This window comes from Ischnura elegans, chromosome 5 (assembly GCF_921293095.1).
Source record: "Ischnura elegans chromosome 5, ioIscEleg1.1, whole genome shotgun sequence".
In the NCBI taxonomy this organism is placed as follows: Eukaryota; Metazoa; Arthropoda; class Insecta; order Odonata; family Coenagrionidae; genus Ischnura; species Ischnura elegans.
Genome location: NC_060250.1, coordinates 93243167 through 93256733, shown reverse-complemented (window position 1 = coordinate 93256733; position 13567 = coordinate 93243167). Strand labels below are relative to the sequence as shown.

General features: G+C 39.4%; 1 protein-coding gene across 1 annotated transcript in view; it reads right to left on the bottom strand.

Moving 5' to 3' along the window:
- The window catches only part of LOC124159271 (solute carrier family 52, riboflavin transporter, member 3-B-like), an 81308-nt gene extending 75951 nt beyond the window's left edge, over window positions 1-5357 (bottom strand). The window contains exon 1 of the mRNA XM_046534969.1: window positions 5129-5357. Within this exon, the coding sequence (XP_046390925.1) occupies window positions 5129-5187 (59 nt within the window). The 5' untranslated portion in view covers window positions 5188-5357. The remainder of the gene's footprint in view (window positions 1-5128) is intronic.
- Window positions 5358-13567: the final 8210 nt, after the last annotated feature.

Genomic DNA, 13567 nt, shown 5'->3' with positions numbered 1-13567 from the left:
TCGGAGGATTTAAGTGGCATTGTATAGGTAGTAAACCTTCCAAGGAAAATTATATTGTGCAAGCTCCACGGGTGTGAAAATTTATTACGGCCCCGGATATCGCTTGCTACAATGTATTGCAGCCTTAAGACCCTATAAAGTGGTGAAGATGCATGGATAGTTATAAATTTTCACGCACGTGGAACCCATGTAACAGAATTTTGTTTCATATTTGCACAGCCTTGGACCTTGGACCTTTATTACTTAGATTCGGCAAATGTGATGTTTTCGTGATATCATAGCTCACACTTTCGTCCCATGGTTTTACTCAGCCTTAATATGTTCCCTATTTACCTCAATTGCCTAAATTTCCGTATAGTTATCCCATTTTCCAAAATATGAAATTAGTAAGCCGTCGGAATCGGAAGACTCAGCATTGCAAAATAGGATCAAAGATCTCCACGTTTACGACGTTCTAAAACTTTTTGTAAATACACTCCATTGCTCGCCAAAATTGAACCTACTTTTTGGTTTTTTCCTCGCCATTTTATGTAATATTATGTGGCAGGACATGACATGATGGAATTTTATTTGACTACCTTAAAATCATCAGTTTAGCTACCTACAAGTAAGTTCGTCAGATGCTTATACATGGAGTGTGTTTCTCTAATGGAGCGAGGCTTGGACGTTGACAGCAGCAGAGAAGTCAAGAATGGAAGTATTCGAAATATAGTGCTGCGGAAGAATGATGAAAATAAAATGGATAGACCATGTAAGTAATTAGGAAGTGCAAAGAAAAGTGGGAGAAAAGAGAAGTCTTCTAAAAACCTGACGGAGAAACTTCAAACTTTGGCCACATTATGAGACATGATTGCCTGATGAAAACAATTGTAGAAGGACAGGTGGAAGGGAAGAAGGGCAAGGGACGGCTCCGAATGAGTTAAATAGGACAGGTTATAAAGGATGTAAAAGAGAAGAAATACGTCGCTATGAAAAGGTTAGCGGATAGGAGAGCGGAATGGAGAGCTGCGTCAAATAAATCCTAGGATTGTTGACCTATGATGATGACCCTATATCGAATGAGCTCTCAAGAGACAACATACTTTTCATCAGTACGTGTATAATTTCTCTTTGGGGTAGCAGCAAGATTAGGGTAACGCATTTAAATATGGACACCCTCTAATAAATTTGTAAGAATAATAACTACATGCCGCGGCCATGGCCTCACGCACGGTTCGTAAAACCAATTCAGAAGGGATCGAGTTGGTGTGGTGCCTAGATACCTGGCTGTCTACCCTGTGGACCCGGGTTCAAGATCCAACGGCGGCAGATGTTTTTCAGAAGAAAGCTCTATCGGTACTTGAGTGCTAGTTGGAGTTCATGCACAGCACTCAGTCAGTCGGATGGGACGTTAAGTCGTGGTCCCCTAGACGCCTTCAGCTAATGGCGACTCCGGGTTTCTCTCCACAATTGCCTCCCTACTCTTCCATTACGGCGCAAGTGAGTTCAGTTGCCTCTTAGTTGCTCAGTTGCAGGTTGCATCTTCCAAATACCGCACCTAACTAATACGGACTGCGGTACGTAATTTGTTCATTTTCCTCATTTCTGGGGAAACGGGTCCTATCGGCCCCCTTTTTATACTTTCATGAGTTTCGTGTAGCCAAAAAGTGCGATAAAATTTTATTCACTATGGATATAAATAATCCTTTCGCCCCTACAAATTTTATCATTATGTCCGTTTAAACGGTGGTTAATGGAACACATGATTTCCTCTTAAATATATGCTCGATATGATTAATTACCGGTGACAATTTCAATCTAACCTTAGACAATAATTAACTATGAGCTAACTTATTCCATTACTTAGAGAGTCATGTATTATGGATCAGATTTTCCGACTCTCAAGCTACACGAGGATCTATGGATCAAATGAGTGGACGTGTGTATTATTCTATTACACTAAGAATTTGCTATGAGATAGGTTTGTGCAAGGATCGCCCTCTAACTTTATTACTTACGTGATACACCGATATTACTTTGCTGAAGTTCAAGACCCTATTCCTACCACCAATTTGTGGTATACCTCCTATACATTACGAGGTGAATCCATTTCAAATGACACTGTAAAAAACTTATATCCTCAGTTATGATGCGAACTTGAAGTCTTTATTTACAATCTTCCTCTCTGATGGTTACATGATGTCGGCGTTGGACAATATCGGAGTATATTTATTTTCCAATTACGTTGAGTAAAGAAGATGAACAAGTGCATCTTATCTCTGTTCAAATAGAGCGCTGAGTTTATCTCTGACATGTTACTACAGAGTTGGTATAAGCACGACTCGGTAATTCAAATCTCATTGATTCGATCACTACGAAAAAATCGATAGCATACCAATTAACCTGCTAACGTGCGGCGAATGATGTGGATGCTTTTACTGGAACCTGTGTTGACTGTTAAGCAATGTGAGGTATTTGATTCCGAGTGGACATCGCTTAAGACCACATATATTGTCGTTGCTCAATGGGTATCCAGTCACTAACAGGCTACAAATGTGGAAAATTAATGCTTAAGTCGTAACTAAGCCGATTAAGATAACCTGTTACAGTTCTCACACTAGTAGGAGATGCAAAGAAGCCAATTTCTTTGGTAAATTGCATTCATATATAAATATCTACCGATGCACTTCGGGATAAAATAAAAATCACGTCAAAATTCAAAACGCATATTTTTATTGTACATAGTTTGGTAACGATGTAATCACATATTTTCGTTTAAGTATCCAGTGAATTGACTGGAAATTAAGGCCCACCATTTCGTTTAATGACTAAGTTACATTTCAGAATTTTCACATAAAAGCTACGTTTAAACAAAGATGAAGGACCATTTTCTCAAGCCAAGTTACTTTTTATCGCACCCGGCAACACTCGCACGCGTCTGAAGGAGGGCTAAGTTTGGATATTTCTGGGAAACTATTTTTGTAGGACTAGTATAATTTTGTTACTTAATGGATATTTTTAATCCGTTGATATAATGGCATACGGCTTATAACACCATTATCATGGATTACTTGGAGATTTTTTGCTGATTTTAAGCCTTCGAGCTCAAAAACTATTTACTGAATTCTGGCTTTCTTATTTATATATTTTAACCCACTTGTTGTGATTGGCGAAGTCTAAAGAGGGTACAAAAGGTATTGGTTGGAGAAAGGATGTGAATGAATTAAAATGAGCGGATAACACAAAAAACAAAGTTCATTATTAGCTGGTTAAATGGCCCAATTGGAAAAAATCATTTCCTTTGATCTGCTGCACAGGATGATATCGTTACAGCCTTAGTACTTGCTTTAGCCTTACCGTCAGTGTGATGTAATATGGCGGGAATGCATTCATTTTCCTGCAGCTAGCTGGATGTCAGCTTGCATGTACGTACGATGATACAATGATTATGTGAACAATGGCTTAGAAATGCTTCTGAGTCAGGGATAAGAACGGCTATTCATTGACACGTTTATGCTCCTCCACTCGTCTACCCAGTACAATTGCGAGAGATATTCAAACGATGCATGAATTTAGCTCATGGATTTCATAAACTGAAGTCTGCATTAGGGGCTGCACAGTGGCGAATACGTATGGGGGGCGCGCACCCCCCCTTGCGGGGCTGTCCGCATTGGCGAATATTGCAGAATCACAACTGTAACTTTTTTATATCATAGAATATTATTGTCTTGTATTTGCGTAAAAACAGTTTAAAGAAAACTATCTTAATTTTTGCATATTACTTGATTATTTTTCATTACGATAAAAATAGGTAGCTCAAAATATCTTTTGCGCCCTCCCCCCTTGAGTTTTCTGTGTATCCGTTACTGGGGCTGCATGATAAAATACAATCTCTTGATCTGGATATTTTGCTTCTAGTTAATTCACTTCATATTTTGAAACTGTCATAATAATTCTGAAGCCATTTTAGGCAGAGCAAATGTGAGGGGCATGACTCCCATCCCCCTCCTTAGGCCAAAGCCGTGGTCTGGAAATGTATTATGTGGTGGGACTCATTTACAGAGGGGGTTTCCTCTGAACAAGGAAAAACTCAAGACCATTTCTCTCGGCATTCGGGGGATTTTGAAGTTTTAACCACTCAACCGCTTCCTCCTTTAACCACACTATCCGAGTACATCGCAACCTCGGTCAAAATATAAATCAGTGAGATAAGTGGACGAAGTTTATAATTCATTTACAAGGGAAATCAGATATATATTCAATGTGACAGCTTAGTTAACTGGTTAAAACCAATTCAGTGAGTAAATTTTTGTATTAAAATCTGAGTAGTTCCAATATAATGTCCCTAAAAAATATATTTAGCCAAAGAGGTTAACCAACGCCCCTGATTGTTGCTGAGACGCTTTGGCGGGACACGCTGTTTACTAGGATGCCAGGTAGATTAAATATTTTAAATCATTTTAGTTCATATAGGGATCAGGGGCTGTTCTATTTCCAGTCTGCGTTATGTTTTTTACTATGCAATGGCTACATCGATTTTCAATCACGATCTCATTCTTCAAGATAATGTTTCTGAGAAAAGGTATACCGAATGGCCATTCAAGTAGGTAATAATATCTTCAATGCCGGTTTTTCTTTGAACTTTGGCAGCCATCTTCGGGGTTATTTCTCAATTCCTGGCTCAATTTTGGTTAAATATATGAATATTTCAACATTTTCTCCTTCCTGTAGATGATTGTCAACTGGAAAACCTGTTTCGAAGATACTATTTTCTACACCTACTGACAATAATCTTTCATAGGGAAGGTATACCCGGGTGATCATTCAAGTTGGTAATAAGATCTCAAATACCGGTTTTTCGTTAACTTGGGCAGCCATCTGCGGGGAGAAAATGTATTACTCAAGGCCTGGCTATAACAAGGTAAAATGCATGAATATTCAAACGCTTTCTCCTCCCAGACGTGGTTGTCACCTGAAAAACCAGTTTCGGAGACATTATTTCCTACCTCAAGTGACAATTGGGTATTCCTTTCCTCAGACACATACCTTTTAAGCCAACTAGCAGCTCAGCTGCTTAATGAGCTCAATCCCACCCGCTCGTAACGATTGGGTGCGCGCTCTATGCTCCTCTGTTTCTCAGCCTACTCACCCGACTCCGAGGAACTCGTTGAATCCACTCGCCTGGCTGCCGGAGAGTTTCCCCTCCATAGCTGTTCCTTCTTCCACTTGCACTTGGCCCCGACTGAATAGTCAAATCCTCACTGACAATCGAAATTAGCCATCGTCACGGGATTCTGTTCGTCTGCTGTTTTGGAGGGCTTTTTCTTGCCCCCATGGCCTCATTGTGTGAGTCCCGCGCCCCGCTGTCGACTTGCAGCGCAAGAGATAAGGGCAAAGGAGGGGAAGATGGCTGCCGCGTACGTCACAAGAGACTTCCCCTCACGCCGCGCCGTCGTCGTTTATCTCGTCACTACGGTGAGGGACCGGCGGTGTTCCCCGAAGGGGAAGAAGCGATGACCCTTCCCTCGTCCTTCACTCCATTTAGTGTTACGTAACACACCAGTGGCCTCTCCTCATCTTGGGGTCAAGTACACCGGAATGTATTGAGATAGAGAAGCAGCCGAATGTGAGTGGAAGGGCAGGTTATTGGAATGACGTGCGCACATGGGCGTACCCAGCGAGGGGCAAGGGGGGGCTGCCCCCCCTAGAAGCAAAAATTGCGCAAGTCTTAAAGAAAAATCAGTACTTAATTGAAACGAAAGCATTCAACAAATTTTCTTTAATCCCACCAAAAATCATATGTATTATTATAAGATATGTAACTAAAATAAAACTTTTTTCAAGGAAATAATCTCATAAACTAATGTCACAACTTGGTTTGCCCCCCCAGGCCATGGCTTGACCCCCCTAGTTATGATTCTGGGTACGCCCTTGCGTGAGCAGACAAAGCTGCAGTCTGAAAAGGGAGCTTCACGAGGTACAACCTAAACACACCCGAAATTTTTTAAGATTACATAAGATTAGATAAGAGTACTTTTTTTTTTAGTTCATCCTTTCTCGCAAATTACTCCCCAAATGCAACCCCCACCCAAATAAACCCCCTCAAACCCTCGAAATAAATTTCTTAGTGTTTTTCACAGGGAAGGCGGCAAAATTGCTAGAGGCCAAGAAAGAAGTGGTGCCAAGCCATGGCGGATACAGGAAAAACACAAAGTGGGGGACGCAAAAGATATCTTGAGCCCCTTTTACTTTTATCGTAATAAAAAAACAATCAAGTCACAAGCAATGTTTAACAAAGTTTTATTTAAATTGATCGCACGCATACACAATGTAATGCCATCTTATGATATAATAAGCTCTTATAAAAATTTTTTTTTTTAAACCAGCCTTTATATTTAGATTACAGGGGATGAGCAACGTTTATATATGACACAAAGCAAAAAAACTCAGTGACCCCGAAAAACCAAAAGTGACGTATTAAAAAAGTCACTATATTTATTAAATTTTCAGTGAATGGTAAGCCCCCTATGTTTCAAAATGCCACCCCTATGCTTTTAAATGCCTACCCCTGTCGCAAAACACGAAAATCGACCATTTGGAACTTCTTAGATCAAAAACATGTTTTGGGGGGCTATAGGTTGACTGGGGGGTGGTTAAAGGGGGGGTTGGAGAGAAAAAGTTATATTTTCATGTATTGTCATCGGAAATGAAGAAGTGTGCAAAATTTCAGCGTTTTTGCTTCACAGGAAGTGAGTCAAATTTCAGTTACAAGATTTGTACCAGACAAACAGACAAACAAACAGACAGGTTGGTGAGTTGATATAAAGGCTGGAAAAACAATCAAGTCACAAGCAATGTTTAACAAAGTTTTATTTAAATTGATCGCACGCATACACAATTTAATGCCATCTTATGATATAAAAAAGTTACAATTATGGTTCTGCATTGTTCGGCGGCTCTGCTAGAGGGGGTCCATATGTATCCGCCACGGGGGGGGGGGCGCTATAGATATATCGAGCTACCTTTATTTTTATCGTATAAAAAAATAATTAAGTCACTTGCAAAGTTTAAGAAAGTTTTCTTGAGACTGATTCTACACATGTACTATATTCTATTCACTTTATGTTAGTGGGTGAGTTCTCGTGAGAGCCCGCACACTCTCGGAAGACTTCGCTTATAGGGTGAGGGCAGCATTGGCTCAGGGCTTTGGGGGATAAAACCCCCCAGAGCTCAGAGAAACTTTTGAGTTTAATCCATTTTACTTCATTTGGTTAATATACTTATAGAAGAGTGTGAGAATTAATAAAATATCCCTCAGAAAGCCATACAACTCACCATTTTGAACCATTTATCTTAAAAAATTTCTGGGGGAGGGCCCCCGCACCTCCCGCTTATCCTGGTGGGTATACCACACACCCTAGGTCTAGTTGCGCCCAAAACCCCCCCTAGCCTTAATTCCTGGCTGTGCCCCTGGAGGTTAGTACCGAGAGAGAGGAAAAGGTTACCAACTTTACGTTACCAAATGTACTTACACAGCCGCCCTATTTTGTCACTGAAAACGTGTGAATCATAGTTCGGCCCCGGCGGCGCACAGTGGTCTGAAATCGGAAAAAAAAACTGGACAGAAGTCCAAAATGGCTTCATTTTGAGATAGAGACTTAAAACTTGGCGCAAGTACTCATAAATGATTGCCAATAATGGATTTAAATGCCATTTTACGTAAATTGTATCCGTTGCTGAGGTACAGAAGCCTAAACATGACCAATTTTTCAAAAACGCGTGCGATCTCGTTTTTCTCCAAAAATCTTTGAACTTAAGCAGGTGATGTTGCCCGTGATATGATTTTTATTATATATTCCTGACAACAAATATTCCTCATAATAGATTTAAAAAACATGCGATGCTATATTTTTGCTATTTGATGAGAAATATTGCAATTAACGTACTTTTTTTCAATAGTGAAGTAATGGTAATTCTATATTTCAGATATATTTTCCTTTACGCCTCTCAAATTGTGGCATTAATTTCAGCTTGTATTTTAATTCTTAAATTTGCGGTAATAATACAGCAAAAATACTGTTTGTATGCTTGCTGGTTCATACGAATATCTTCTAAATTTATTCTTGGTATACAAATTTATAACCGAGATAACAAAAGACAAAGTACAATTTGTAAAAAAGTTGGTATGTTTCCCTGTAATATGAATATAATACCATTGTTTAAGAAGGTATTTCACACTGTGATACGATTGAAACACTAATGGAATACAAGAAATCCCATTTTGTTATATGATCGTATTGTGATGGTAATGCAATTGTATCACAGATTTTGTGCTATCTGGGTTTTATCGATTCGATGTCTAAAGTTACTTCCAAGCACTTTTTATGTGCTTGATATACATAGGGAGGCAAAACAAGGGGGCTGAAATTGCCTAATTGAATTGGCGATTATTCATAGCGTGTCTTGACCTCTGGTCTATCGGGCGATCGTCTGTCGTCACCAAGGTTACGCACTGCATTGAGGCCAAACCTGTATTTAGAGTTCTTATGGTAGTCCTGTCAGGAGATAAAAAAAGGGCCCCGGCCCATCTCCGTCGAAATCTGGATCTACAGTATGGAGAAAAATTGTGTCTCGAAATTTTAACCCTAGATAGCTAATGCCAGCAGCAACCAAAATTACTCATGATGTTTAGTTCTAAAACGCACAATTTTTTTTACAATACAGAAACTTTGAGCCAAGCGCTCCGATTGGCCACGAGTTTGCCACAGAAGACAAAGCCATAAATAAGTACTTAATACAAACTCTATGGGTAAAGCGTTCGAAGTCATGAGGTGTCTAGAGCAACCGTCAACAGGGCAAACTCGCGGCCAATCAAAGCACTTGCCTCAAAGTTTCCGTAGTTTAAAAATGGTGCGCTTTCAACCTAAACATCTTACGTAATTTTGGTTCTTACTGGCATCAGCTATCCTGGGTTAAAATTTTGTTTCATAATTTTTGTCCACCCTGTACATTTATACAGATTGCCATGGAAAAATATCCGTCGTTTCGCGGTTGGAATTGGGGAATTTAATGGCAGTACTCACTGCTACGTTGGTTCCTATATGCTTCCTGGTACACATTAATCAATTTTCCGTTGACTTTTTTATACGAAAACTCCGGAGGACGAAGAAATAGTGTCCTTTCCCAAAAGGGAAGTGGTTTCAGATTGCTCTGAATTTTCGTAATCGACCACATTTCGTGCCTTGTGGTTATGCAATGTGGTTATGTAATCCACGCTTCACATTATTTGTCTGTGAGATAAGACTTACTTGATAAATTCCCTGGAGGTCAAAGAATTTCGCCCTCTCGTAGAACTGAAGCCTAATTCTAGTGCCGAGCGTACTTGGTTTACCCTAGGTCGCTAACATCACAGAACGCGTCTATTTTCGTCGTTTGAGAATGAACATATGGTTTCATCCGGTGAAACTCTGGGATCTATTATGACGCAGAATTTTTTCTCTAAAAAAGTATATTCTAATTATATTGACTTATTACTATTTATTAGGGCATTTGTTAGCTTAGTCGCTTAGCTTAGTCGACGTCGCTAAGTGTTAGCTTAGGCTAACAGCCATGAGAGGGAAATGCATCAAACGCAACGAAGGTCGCTAACTTCTTCGATAATTTGAATTAGCGACTGCTAAAAATAATCCTAATAAATGCCCTGCTGAGATTTATCTTCCAAGGAAATAATGCATCTTTCAATCCATGTATTATGTATCATTGAGCCAGTCAATAGATAGTTCTGCTTAAATTTATCTCTAATGAATTATTATTTTTATTTCTCGAAAGAATGGACGACACAAGGGACTGAACGTCTAAGGACGATAATGAGAAGGCACTACGGTTCACGTAAAACTTCTCTTCCTACTGTGACTCTACGAAAAACCTAGGTATCTACTAATAAAATAATAAGTAAATTGACATCCGGGATTGGTTGCCGGTTAGGTGGTCTTATAAGTAGCTCTAATGGTTTTTCTCTATTTTTTAGTCAAAAACGAGATTAATATGGGTACTAATTCTCCTCATAAGCAGTCTTTATTTCATAAAAAGCTGTTAAAAAACTGAACCTTAACATGGACTTAAAGGACTTACCAAGAACTGCTCGAAGAAAACGAATTTGAAATTAACTCAAGCTATAGCTTGTCAACGTTTAGGTACATGAATACAAAAGGAAATCAAATAAAATAGTATCTCCAATTTAAGAAGACGAATATGAAGTTTTTCATTCTTTTCGAATGAACTCTGTGTTGCAAAACTGAATATCATATGAATAACCATTCGCGAGAAGCTCTAAATATACGATGCGGAGAAGATAGGCTGACAAAAATCATTAAATATGACGTAAGCAACACTTCATCCTCAATAAATGGGAGCTTAGATAAACTGAACAGATTAAGGTGTGATTTGGTGGCACTGCACGGTTACGTATACTAAAAATTATTTGTAATTTGGTCGCAACATAGCGTGGAACTTACAAATTATTTCTGTTATATTTTATATAGTTTAAAGAAACTTGGAACCTATGTGGATCATCTAATGATCGACAAACGATTTACCAGGCATAGAGGCGTAGCCAGGAATTACGTTCGGGGGGGTTCAGAATCAGGGGCGGGGAATTTTTGAAAGACAAGTCACTAAGGAGAGGGTTTCAAACTAATTTCAACACTTTTCATAATCGAAAATATTTCATTTGTGAAATAAATATTTAGTAAATTCATTATTTTTCAATATTTTGTTTTCTTTTATGAAGGAAAATAATTGTTTTTATATTTCGGGGGGGGGGGGGGTCCGGACCCCCCGTACTCCCACCTTGGCTACGCCACTGATTCTTACCTCCAGAGCTGTTATTAGAAATTTCAGTAGTGGCTTAAATCCAGTTGATAACTTTAATTGCACAGGTTAGAGCTGCATTAACTTCTAAAATGGCGTGGAATTGCGCGAATGCATGGACGAAATTAGAACAGGGACTATTTTGCCGTCTCGCATCCACGCATTCTCGCATGTGTTCTAGCAATTCACCGCTTTACACGACGCAATTTTGACTGTACCTTCACACGTACGTCAGACTGCGCAATTCCGTGTACCGTGTAAAACGGCCTTTAGATTCCCTTTTTGTGCCTATGGATGGCTTTAATTTGAAACATTTTCACTCCCATCGGTCACATCACATTTGTTCTGATTACCTCAAGTTATTAATTTGGTTTTAATTAGATATTCAAGGTAGGTACTCGGTCTTTTAGTTGATACCTGCTGCCTATAGTTTGAGGCATAGGAGCCGACGGCGTAACTCGATGGGATTTGACCTCATGGGTTGAGGAGCTATTTTTAAGGGAACGAACAGCCATAATGGGACCGTATTGTTGAATTGATTGGCAGAATTAAATGATACGGGCTGTGTGTGGCAGGACCGGACATATTTATTGACGTTTGGTGCTTACGAATATTCCAATGAATCCTTAGCCATCCTTAACTAAAATTTAGACTTGTTTTGCTTATTCAGCGGTGAACTGTGGAACACTGTCATAATACGAGATCGGTTTTTTTTCAACCTCCGAACCCTCAGCAAATATACCATACAAGCGACAGGCGGGTACTGCACGGATAGGGCGACTGTGCGCTCTTCGCACCACACGCTCAAATGATTTCTGACGGTATGTTGTTAGTTTAAGGTTGGTGGCAATCTCATTAATTACATTGCCTCAATTAATTCTCCCGCCAAGAGTGCACTGCGGAGCGACAGCCAGAAAACTCGCCGAATGGCTTTCCGCATTGACTTGTCTTGACCTTTATGCCGATAATAGAGATTTTTTAAATGCACTGTGGCTAGAGTGTGAAACACTGTGAAACATTACGCCCATTCACCTTTAAAAGAAAAGAGACGTTATGAGACATTTTCGATCACCCGCCATGCGATTCTAACCTAGTGCCGTGTGACTTCCATCTATACGCTGCAATAAAGATGTGGCTTGTAGGAAAGCTTTTTCAAACGGACGATGAGCATCAAGACAAAGGCAAAATTTATTGGAAGTCATTGGCGGCAACATCTTAAGGCCGTTTTACACGGGGCACGGAATTGCGCAGGTTAGAGCTGCATTTATTTCTCAAATGGCGTGGAATTGCGCGAATGCATGAACGAAATTAGAACAGGGGCTATTTTGTCGTCTCGTATCCACGCATTCTCGCATGTGTTCTAGCAATTCACCGCTTTACACGACGCAATTTTGATTGCGCCTTCGCGCGTGCGTCAGATCGCGCAATTCCGTGTACCGTGTACGACGGCCTTTATGAACAAAGTATAGTAAAGCTTGTCCACAAGGAACGACAATTCCTCCATGGCCAAGGCGATTATGTCGAAACGACACCACAAATTTGCTCAATATGTAGCATTAAATTATTTTTAATTAATCATTTCGTCCTCTGTTCATGGCCCATCGGAAGTTGAAAAAACCACCCTCGTGTTTTAAGGGTAATAGGATTTGGTATTTATGATATAGTATGTTTCGAATTTTAGCCCAAATACCAAACAGAGTTTTCCTTATTTCATTTCCTCGCTTACTCCTTTCTTCTTCCGCCCCATGAAATACATTTTACCGGGCACTTCCTTAAGAAAAACCTAATCAGTAACATCTTTAGTGTGCATTGATAGCATGGAGTAATATCTACCTTACTGCTCATAAATAGATATCGGCACAATTCGATTAATTCATAATCGGCCGAGTAAAGCTTTGGGCAAATATTATTTTATCAATAATGATTTCTATTATGAATTTACATTAATCGTGCCGTTCACACAGAAATTGATTTTGGCAAATTTTATTCCAACTTAAACCCTATGCTCTGGGCCACAAGGGGGTATTCTCTTTCAACACAAAAGCGGGAACCGACTTAATATTGATACCATTGTTATAGAGTGACTTTCGATATTTGGTCGCCATTTTAAATTGATTTATCTGAGAGATCTTCAACTTTAAGAAAATTGGAAAGTGCATTTTCGTTATTTATTACAGTGTGTATCTGAAATTGTAACGAAATGGTTTATCAGTCTGAGCCAATCAAAGGATGGACTATTATTATTAATACTGTATCGTAAGCAGTTTTCCCCATGTTAGTGTCATGGTTTGAGTTGTTTCCAAAATATAGGCACAAAAATTGTGGCTAACATGAAATGCTATCATTAAAACCCGTATAATACTCATCCAATATTAAATATACTAAGTTCCACCGATTCAGTCGGCATATGGTGGAATATCAACATATTGAAATGAAAGGTAGTTGCACTGTTCCACAATTATTATATCTTAAATATTAAATTTCCTGTTCTCTACTATTTGAATTAGTGTGTTTAGTGGTGGAGGTTTGAAAAGAATTGCAAGTATTCGCGTAACTATGGCAGCATATTAGCTCTCGTTCTGATGAAACGGTCGTTGGCCTGTCTACGATTGAATCTTAAATTTGAGCCCCCGTAGCATCACATGAACGGCAATTGACTCTCATCCTGGCTTCCTCAACCATTGCGTATCTCTCCTTTAAAGATCATGTCCCGTATTGC